The 10655-nt window shown below is 32.6% G+C and overlaps 1 protein-coding gene across 1 annotated transcript; it reads right to left on the bottom strand.

The window, feature by feature from the left end:
* Positions 1 to 622: 622 nt before the first annotated feature.
* Positions 623 to 8306, bottom strand: LOC142611851 (alcohol dehydrogenase-like 2). The gene is made up of 10 exons (XM_075783990.1): positions 8046 to 8306; positions 7791 to 7930; positions 7627 to 7673; positions 7196 to 7521; positions 5415 to 5497; positions 4826 to 4901; positions 3653 to 3717; positions 2281 to 2376; positions 1187 to 1348; positions 623 to 1067 (listed from the first exon to the last, which is right to left on the bottom strand). Exons 1-10 carry the CDS (start codon positions 8095 to 8097, stop codon positions 951 to 953), a joined length of 1164 nt encoding a protein of 387 aa, XP_075640105.1. The 5' UTR covers positions 8098 to 8306; the 3' UTR covers positions 623 to 950.
* Positions 8307 to 10655: the final 2349 nt, after the last annotated feature.

The following is a 10655-nucleotide window of genomic DNA, read 5'->3' as shown; positions in this document are numbered from 1 at the left end:
ATGTTAACTTGGAGAGAAGTTCAAAATTTAAGGTGCAAAGTGTAATTAGGAGTATAATTTAGGATGATAAAATGTAATTTTCATTTGTTTTTAAGGAATTGAGAAGAGGGGAAATTAATCTATCAAAGTTAACAGCAAACTTGATGTTGGAGTGTAAAGTGTAACAAAGATCATAGTTTAAGGTGCAAAATATGGATTCAAAAAATTTAGGGGTGCAAAGTGTATTTGATTGTATAGTTTAAGATGGATAAGTATAGTTTCCCAAAAAAAAACTCCGCATTCAAAACTTTTCATATAAAAGACCTCATTGACATGCATGTAATACACACAAGTATTCTAAAAATACTCATTATAATCAATAGAAAAGTAATTCTTGATATGGAGTTTTTAAAAAGGAGAGCAAGCAATGCCTTCTTCTTCTTCTTCTTCTTCTTGAGAAGAAAGAAAATAATGTTATTGAGTTATAAGTCTCTTAACGTTTCAAGTACTTATTTAGTATTTAATAGTCACATCATTAAAGACAAAGATATGACATTGTGTAAACTATCATGGACTAAATTTAAAATTTAAACCTTATAAACTAAATTAAAAAATGACCCGAATTTAGTGAGCGTACATTGAATAACATTAGAAGTCCCTTGAAGTTTTAGGTACTTATTTAGTATTTAATAGTCACATTATTAAAGATGGCATTGTATAAACCATCACGGACTAAATTTGAAATTTTAAACCTCATAAACTAAATTCAGAAATGACCCAAATTTAGTGGGCCTACATTGCATGCCATTATTTTTTTTTTTTCCTCGCAGGAAGAACTTCAATTGAGAATATAATTCAATGAAAATGAAGAGTGACTTCATCTTAAATGGTAAACAACTTATTGGTTAACAGTATCATGAATTTCCTCTGTTGTCATTAACAACATGATACAACATAGGCAGCAATCCAGTCTATCGATCCATCCATATAATGCAACGGAGGCTCTTTCCTTCTTGATGTAATTCGAAGGCTTTGTTTATGTCTTGGAAGCTCAATTCATGCGATATGAACTCGTCCAAACGAAGCTCCTGCAGCACAAACAAAACAAACATCACTAGTAGCACACAGTATATTCAAAATCATGAGCAACACCATGAGTAGTGATTGCCTGATAATTGATGTAAACCATGAAAGAATGTCAACATACATTGTCTAGGTATTTCTTGGCGAAGACAGGGATATCAGATTTGGGTTTGACACCTCCAAACAATGAGCCAATCACGCTTCTACCGCGGAGAAACTCATAGGGGTTAAGACTCACTTGCGCTCCATGCATCTCCACTCCAAGTATCACTGTCTTTCCCCAACCCTGGCATTATCAAAAACTAATCATTGAATCAGTAATACTTCAACACCAAAACGACTAGGAAATTAAATGATAGTCACAGCTAATTTGATAACAAGTGGAAGGCAACAAGTGTGCTTATGCACTTGCTAGAAGGGGTGTTTTGTTATTACTTAGTACTGTATAATTTGGGTTTTAAACATCCCAGACAGTTTAGTTTTTCTAATGAAGTATTATTTATTACCTATAAAAAAGAGCTAATTTGGTCAGCAACCACTACATTAATTTGTTTACTTTTTTTTTTCACGCAATGCACACACTATTTTCCCTATGGACACATTACACATCACATGTATGGTGGATTTTAGGGTTATCTTTTACCGAGTAAACTGTCATCTGATGTGCCTTCTGCAACTTCTTGGAGTAAAACAGCAACCAAAACTTACGGATTCTCTCGTTTGCAAGAATGAAAATTAATTAATAATGTTAGCATATGAACCACCCAACCATGAAAAGATGCCATGCCATGCCATATGGTTCTATCAGATCAATATGAACCATCTTCTAAAATAAAATAAAATAAAATAAGTGATCATTAGCAAGAACGTATCAAACATAAATCACGAGACGTTTAAGGATTCAATTCAAATCTGTTAGTATATAGATTAGACTAAATTAGCCCATTGGGCTTGGCCCAGTATACTGTACTTGTAGTTTACTCATATTACTTGTACTACACACATACCTAGCCTATATAAGGCTCTCTATTGTATATTATTGTTCACACAGAATATACAAACTATTCAGTCTTTCTCTCTCACTTTATATTCTTAACAAAATCCTTGCCCTAACTATTGAATTATATGTAGATACACACTATCTCCCTAGACAAGTGTTTTTCTATTTTTTTCTCTAAAAAAAACACAGAAGTTGAGAGAGAGAGAGAGAGAGAGAACCTTTCGGCTGCTTAGAAAAGCTTCTTGCATTAATGATGCCAACCCGATACACTCAAAGCAATAGTCAGCACCCCCATTTGTTAATTCCTTAATCACCTGATTATCAATGTCACAAAAAATGGAAAACTCCAGGTGAGCACATACAATACAATACAATACAATCCGACAACATAAAGAACCTTATAGCTTTGTTTTGCACTTTGAAAGGTGCCCCTCACAGTGGCGACTCCATAATATATTTTTAAGGGGATCAATAAGAAAATGCATTTTGGGTATAAAAAATAAAATAAAAAAGTGAATCTTGTGGTCTACGTGATTTCTTTATTACTAAATTTTTCATAGTATGTACTATTAGGAGAATACAAGATGAGAAGTGCTACATTTTTACGACACTTTTTCAACAAATTTTGAGTTATAGATTGTTATTAGTTCTAATTTAAACTCACTATTGAAATTACTGTTTTTCTCATCAATAACAGCTAGTAACAATCTGCTACCTAGGCTTTATCATGAGTGTATTATAACCATAGCGTTTCTCATATAAGATAAACTATAAGTTCATTGCATATTGTTTATTAATACAATGAAGATACTAATTATTATTGCTAAGATTAAATCTTGGAAATCATCTATTATTTTTAAATACAATCAACTTATGAATTATTGTTGTTAAGTGAACTCCAAGTGAGATCTAAATACAATAAACTTTTATTTATTAGTTTATTTCAAATTTGTTAATCTATATAAATGATTTTTTTTTTTTAGATTTAAGATGAACAAATTTATACTTTTGTTGTTAGGCTTACTATTTTTCCCCCATATTTTAGATCAAATTGGTTTGTTATTGTGGTTTTTTATTTATTTAAAAAGACCAAGATATTGTCAAGATGGTCATATTCAAATTCATTTCAGTTGGGCTTAAAAAAAATTTAGATCTAGGGGGTTCAAAATTTATTTTTGGAGGGTCAAATAAAAAAAAATTTAAAAAGTATATATAATATTTTCTTTTTCCCCGACTCAAGGGGTTCAAACGAACCCCTGAACTATACCTAGAGCCGCTTATGGCCCCTCACCTACCAGGCTAAATAAAAAGCATTTTCTATGCAACACATTTCTTTCAAAATCATTTGAGAACTGAATATTAGTAAATAATCATAAAAAAGGGTTCCAACTAGCTCAATTGGTAAAGTCTCTGATAGTTGAATAAGAGATTTGGGGTTCAATCTCCGCTTACACAAAAAATTGTTTGGTGTCTTGGTTTGATGATAAAGAGCTATCATCAGGAATGAACACCATAAGTTGAAATTCTCTCTAAAAAAAGAAGTAAATAATCATAATAATAATAATAATTTCATTAAAAAGAAATCCCTACCTCACTGACTGACTTTTCTCCACAGGTTTCAGGGTTTACAAAATCAGTGACTCCAAATTTCTTTCCTGCATAGATTAAAATAAAATAACAACCTTGTTGAGCTTTTAAATACTCCTAGCAGTTTCAAATAATAATAATTATTATAATAATAAAACTACTAGCTTACATTCTCCTTAAAAATAAAAATAATAAACTTATAATCCCTATATGTTAAATGCAATTAAAAATAATTACAATTATATATATATATAGTATATTCTAAGTTTAAATGCATGAAATTTCATATAATTATATTTGGCTCAAAATTAAAGTTTAATTGGAATGACACTTAGCATGAATTGAAAATTTAAAGGAATTTGACATCAAATTATTGTTCAATTAAAATGATATATAATACAAAATTAAAGTGCAATTAGAATCCAATTTAAATTCTAGATTGAACTTTTACTTTAATATATTACAGGCTAAATTGCAAGCTATACTCCTAAAATTTGGAGGTATTTGAATTTTACATCCTAAAGTTTCAGAGTTTGGATTTTACCTCTTAATTAAAGTTTAGGAGTGTTTGAATTTTACACCTTTAAATTCTGAAACTTCAAGGTATAAAATCCAAAAATCCCTAAATTTTATGAAGTAAAATTCAAACACCTCCAAATTTTAGATGAGTAAAATCCAAATTTTGAAACGTTAGTGTAAATCCAAACACTTCCAAATTTCAAAGGTAAAATAGGGGTGTAGTTTAATTGGATTCTAATTGCATCTTAATTTTGTATTAAATTAGAATCTAACAATTCTATAAGAATGTAGTTTGCAATTTAGCCTATATTAGCCTATATTTATATACTCATTCCATCCCAAAATGTTGGTCATGTTTAGAAAATCAAATTTTTACGGGAACATCATTTAATCCATTATTTGTTAGTTAAAATGTACAAATTTTCAAAACAACCCTCATTAATTTAAACTATAGAAAAAGAATGGCATTGACTTTTTAAATAAAGTTAAGGGTAAGTTAGAAATTTTATTTATTAATTTTAGAAAGATGACATCATTTTGAAGCATTTCAAAATGGAATAGAAGACCAACTATTTGGAACCGAATGAGTATGATATATTGATAAAAGATAATGCAGAAAATAAAAGGAAACCTTAGGTTAATAGATAGACAGCTTACCTATGTCGAATTTTTCAGGATTCAAATCAACAGCTATAATCTTTAAAGCTCCTCTTTGTCTTGCTCCCTCCGCAACCTGTTATCAATTTGTGCTTCTTAAATTCATTTAAATTACAATTACATTTGTTAGGTAGTAATTCTTTTTTTCATTCCTTTTTTTCCCCATTCGGTATCAATTATTTAGTGGAACAAATGGATAAGTGGATTTGATATCCATTCCCTTTGAGAAAAGACGACATCTGCGATCTTAAAAATTCTGTACTTTCTAAAAAGTCACCTAATTGGCCCAATCTTGATTTGTCTGTAAAATGATCAAATTTTTTCTGAACCTTTTGTATTATTTTTTTTACCTTCGTTTTGTTTTTTCTTTTTTGGGGTCCCTTGTGCTGTGTCTTGATTTTGTTGGGACTTTATTGATATTGGCAACCAACATGGTCTAGCTGTGGATTTTTTTTTTATACACAATATAAAAATTTAACTTTATTCTAACTTAAATATATGTGTCCGTAAAACTACAGACCAACTGTGGACTTGAAACGTTGAGCAAGATCCACATTAGTCATTGAGATCAATAAATTCATTTACATACCGCAAGTCCAACTGGTCCAAGCCCAAAGATAGCCACCATGGATCCCTCTTCCACCTCAGCTACCTTCCACGCTGCTCCAATTCCTGCAACCACATGAGAACCTGTTAGAAGTAACCTCTTCCACTTCGCAAATAACACAAAGAAAATTGGAAAAAAAAAAATAGTAGGGAACCAAAAAATTATAAACACCAAGCTATCACATTAATATTGCTTTAATAATTTTACAATTGGGCAAGACTTAAGTACAGTACTTAGGTATTATTCCTTAGGTTCCCCTCTTAAAATTTTGCCATGTGGATTTTTTTTTCATGAAATGAAAGTGTATTTTTTAATTAAATTGTCATCTGACTGATTTTTAAGAGGAAAACTTAAGAAACAGCACCTAAAGTTTTGTTCTTTACAATTTAACACCACAATTAGTCAATTAGTAGACGGTAGGAATCACTATAAAATGGTAGGTGGTGCGGCATTATAATTTATATTAATGATTTTGATGGTTGGTGGTAACGTGACAGGTGTGATTAATTCTTGAATAATGGTTTCAAATAATGCTACGGCTACCGCAAAAAATAATAATAATAATAACAATTATAATTATAATTAGAGAAACATTATTATTATTTTATTAACATTAATTATAAAGTTAAAGTAATAATTTAATGATGATAATAATGATATAATCTGTGGCACACAATATACATATTCCAAAAATTGATGTATCAAAATTTGAATCTTTCTCTCTTTTGAGAATCTATTTGACTAATTGTAGATCTGAAAACATCTTAATTATAGTAATCTATTTGTATAGTCAATGTTGTTTTTTCAAAAGATATAGACATAGTTTTAGATTATTTGGAAAAAAAATTAAAAAAACTAGCTTTTTAAAAAAAAAATTAAGATATATAGTTTTAAATTATTTGAAAAAAAGAAAAACTAAAAGTTTTAGATTATTTCAAAGCAAAAAGAAAAGGCCTAAAACCTTTATCTTAATACTCGGAAAAAAAAAATTCAATTTATGTTGTGGATTGTGGCCCACATATATGGTTTAGAAACTTTTTTTTAAAAAATTTTTTTAATTTATAACTCTTTATTATTAGATCAAACCATTAATTAATTTTTTTATGTAAATAAAAATTAAATTTTAAATTTTTTATTCAATTATCAAATACTTTACTAATTTAAAAGTCTTGACAACTTAAAGTCTACCCCCAAACCCATCCTCAAGACTTGAACCAACGACAGCAAGCCCATAAATACTAAAATACCCCAAAAGGGCCAAAACTTCGCGACAAGGGAAAATACCCGTACCACTTCAACAGTTCACCTAACATGGCAGTAGGTGTGGCCCTTATCAATTTTTTGGCCAAAATCCAAATTTCACTAATTGATTGAATATAAAACTACAAAAAGGACCACAATGACCGACAGGTTGATATAAGTCTATAAGTCACAGGTGGTCATCGATTATCAAAGTATTTCTGCTCTATTTCTTGGCGACCACATGATTGCTGGTTGCTTTTATGCTTCACAGAAAACTATGATTTTGTTCTCCATTTTTCAATTATAAATTAGTTTCAAAATAATTAACCAGAGAAAACAGTTATTCGGTTGAATAACATCAGAAAAAAAAAATGTTACTCCATTGAAAGATTGTACAATCCGAAAATCTGGCCAAAATGCACAAAACAAATCACAATGGCTTCCTATTACGGCCGTGAATTTGCATTGATGGTCTGTAAAAAGTATGTAATCAATTCATGTGGAATTTTTCAAAGACTAACCTGTGGACACTCCACAACCAAGCAAGCAGGCCTTATCAACTGGAATCTCAGGAGTAATCTTCACTGCATGGGTTACATCTACCACTGTATACTCAGTGAAGCTAGACACCCACAAGAAATGGTGCAAAATCTCACCATTCATGTCCTTAAATCTGCTAGTGCCATCCCTAGGCATTTCAGGGGAAAAATTGTTCTCAAATATTGAGCAAATGTTGCTCTTTTGAGACTTGCAGTCGCTGCATTCCTTGCAATTCGGTAGGAACACTGGCAACACTGTATCCCCCACTGTAAATTCTTCTACATGATCTCCCACGCTTTCAACAACACTATCGCCACAAAAAAGCCAGAACTATAACACAAGCTAGAAACTCAAATGAAGAATATTAGTTCGGGAAATGGAAACAAGTACAGGTGGAGTTATATAAAATTACCCAACAGCTTCATGCCCAAAAATTCTTGGAAAAACTGCAGCAGGTCCCTTGAGAAATAATGCACTAATACCATTTAAAACTTTGAAAATTTACGTTGGATAGTAATGAGTAGACTTAATAGGAGAACAATATATTTGTTATTTCTATGGTGGGGAAGAACTTACTGCTTTCATTTTCCAGAAGGTGATATCAGTGTGACACAGGGATGTGCATATAATTTTGATCCGAATCTCCCAAGCTTGTGGGGGGTCTACTTCAATGTCCTCTATCACGAGTGGCTCTCCCGGAATCCTGGAAATTGCAGCTGTTTGGGTTGCAAACAAAGAAACAAAATGTAGTTAATATATAATAGATATCCAAAGAAACTAGAAAAGAAAGAAACTAGAGCTGATAAATTAATAGAAATGAAGCAAAAGTACCTTTGCATCTCAAAACTTTTCCTGCTGTTTCTGATTTGTTATTGCTCTCCATGGCAATGGATAAATTAAACTAGATTCTATGACTTCTCCTTGACCAAAGCTCAGAGAGATGAGAGAGTTCTTTACTTTGATCTTCTTTCTACCTTTCTTTTCAATTGATCTGTCTATGTGACTTGTGAGTTTGTTGTTCTCTTCCCTACATATGAAGTTGAGTAGCAAGTCAGAGAAACTCGTACAGATTTTGATATAAAATTGATTTGTGTCAGTGGATTCTCAACCAAAAAAATATATATGTATATTTGGGTCAAAGGATAAAATATATGTACAATTTTTTTATCTGTACAATTTTAAGTTTCAAAAAAAGAAATTTTAATGTCCACCTAATCTGATAGTTCCCAAAAAAAAAAAAATGTCCACCCGATCTGATGATCATTATTTCGTAAGCAAGATACTCTTTTTTCTTTTTTTTCTTTTTTTTTATTATTGTTACATGATTCTATAACAATCAATAATTTAGAGTCCGTTTAGATAGAATTTATTGTTAAAAACTAAAAACACTATAAAAAAATAATTTTTAAATATATGAATAGTGCTATGAGACCCATTTTTAATGAAAAAATTACTGAAAAATAAAGTTTGTGGGACTCGTGAACTGTACACGAGTACACTATTCACAGAAGAATAGTCAAAAGTTGCGGTTTAAAAAAAAAAAAAGGAGATAACGCACAGACGTGAAACGCGCAGACGCAGACGCAGATGCTGAAACCAAACAGATAGTTAGAGTGTATTTAGATACCGCTTATTTGCTGAAAACTGAAAATTTATTACTGAAAACACTTTAGCAAAATAATATTTAAATGTGTGAATAGTGCTGTGGGACCCAAGTTTATATTAAAGTCTGTGTTTGGATGACTTTTGTGGGTCCCATAAACAATGCTGTAAGATCCAAAAAAACGCAAAACGCAGCACTGAAATAATTTCAGTGCTGTGCAAACGCACACTTGGACTATTTCTTTTTCAAATTGAGAAAGAAGAGTTGAACTTTATTAAGATAATGGCATGTCTGCCTAATAAACATCTAAACAATGGACTGGAACATCGTCCATCCAAATATTAAAATCTGTGACGTGACGTGCATGTCTAGCAAGGTTATGAGTTAGTTTGTTACCCTCCTTACCCACGTGTTGAAATCTAATCCCATTGAGCTGCTCTGCCAATTGTTGTGCATCATGAATCAACAAACCATAGGACGCCAGTGATGGTAATGGATCTGTTAGGGCCTTAATGATAGTCTCACAATTGCCTTCAAGTATGATCTTATCAAAACCCAGCTCATAGGACACTTCAATGGCTCAGATTGCTACCATGGTTTCCAAGTCCTCCACCGAAGTTGCGAGTTGTATATTCTATGATAAGAAGGCCACTACCAAACCGTTGGTGTCCCATTATCACTCTCACACCTACTCTGTCCTCTTCTTTAAAAATCGCTGCATCAAAATTGGTCTTATACCAACCCACAGGAGGTGGTGACCACCTTACGCTTGGCCTGTTTGGGTTTTCCTTGGCTAAGCCGACCTATAATCCATCAATGCATCATAAGCACTCTGTGAGATGAGATTCAAAGGGAAGCCTGAGGGTGCCGTTCTAACCTTATTCCTCCTATACTAGATCGTCCAAGCCTACATTGCAAAGAGCTCCACACTACAACCCAAGCTGAATATATGGAGCAACAATTGAGGAAAATCTTGGAAATTCATGTGGTTCTTAAAACTTCACTACAAGTCTTTATTCCAGACCTGTGTAAGGCTCGGACAAGACCGTAATGAGTGAAGTACATCCTCATTGTGTTGTGAACTGAGGGAACACACCAGACTATCAACCACATGGCGGTGGTGCAGATTTGCATTGTCAGAATCGCATTTCTACAAGCTCTACAAAGGAAGTCTCGGACTTTACAGGGCAGTAGCAACTTCCATATTTTTTTTCCACAGAGGTTTCAGCTTCTCGACATTGCCTTGGCTTCCAGTGGGTGTTGTTCTTGCTTCAGTTTTGAGGAAGAAGTATCCGAACCTAACAGTGTACTCCCCGAATTGAACAAAAGGCCATATGGGAATGTTAGGTGCATTGATTCGACTTAGAGGGAGTTTTTGAATCAGCTCTGCTTCCACTTCACTGAACCTACTATGCAACAAACTTACATCCCACTGCCTTGTGACCAGGTTTATAAGAGCACTAACACTATCTTCTTGCAACTCTACCATGAGGGGACCTTGGATTGATGGAGTGTTGAAAGAAGGCAGTCACTTTCCTCCCCATAATTTGATTGTTTCCCCATTCCCAACTCTCCAATTTGCACCTCTCATAATCGCGCCCTCCCTTTTAAAATGCTCTTCCAAGCATACGAACCCCCACATCCTTCCTTAGCTTCTAAGATTGAGCAATTTGGAAAAATACTTGGACTTGAACACACTGTGGAACAAGGAATTTTGATTATGCAGCAGCCTCCATGTTTGCTTCACCAAGAGGGCATCATTGAACAAAGATAGCTCCATAAAACCCATACCCCCTTCAGATTTTGGTTCACACATATCCTCTCATTTGACCCAATGA

Source organism: Castanea sativa, chromosome 10, assembly GCF_040712315.1.
Source record: "Castanea sativa cultivar Marrone di Chiusa Pesio chromosome 10, ASM4071231v1".
In the NCBI taxonomy this organism is placed as follows: domain Eukaryota; kingdom Viridiplantae; phylum Streptophyta; class Magnoliopsida; order Fagales; family Fagaceae; genus Castanea; species Castanea sativa.
The sequence above is the reverse complement of the archived record's forward strand: the minus strand, read 5'-3'. Positions and strand labels throughout refer to the sequence as shown.

What these genes read in the sequence shown, in the direction of transcription:
- LOC142611851 (XM_075783990.1), bottom strand. Translation starts at nt 8,097, where the DNA reads ATGGAGAGCAATAACAAATCAGAAACAGCAGGAAAAGTTTTGAGATGC. An exon ending in TGGTTGTGGAGTGTCCACAG is followed by an intron (nt 5,498 to 7,195) that starts GTTAGTCTTTGA and finishes ATGTGGTTGCAG; the next exon opens with GAATTGGAGCAGCGTGGAAG. An exon ending in CCAAGAAATACCTAGACAAT is followed by an intron (nt 1,068 to 1,186) that starts GTATGTTGACAT and finishes TTTGTGCTGCAG; the next exon opens with GAGCTTCGTTTGGACGAGTT.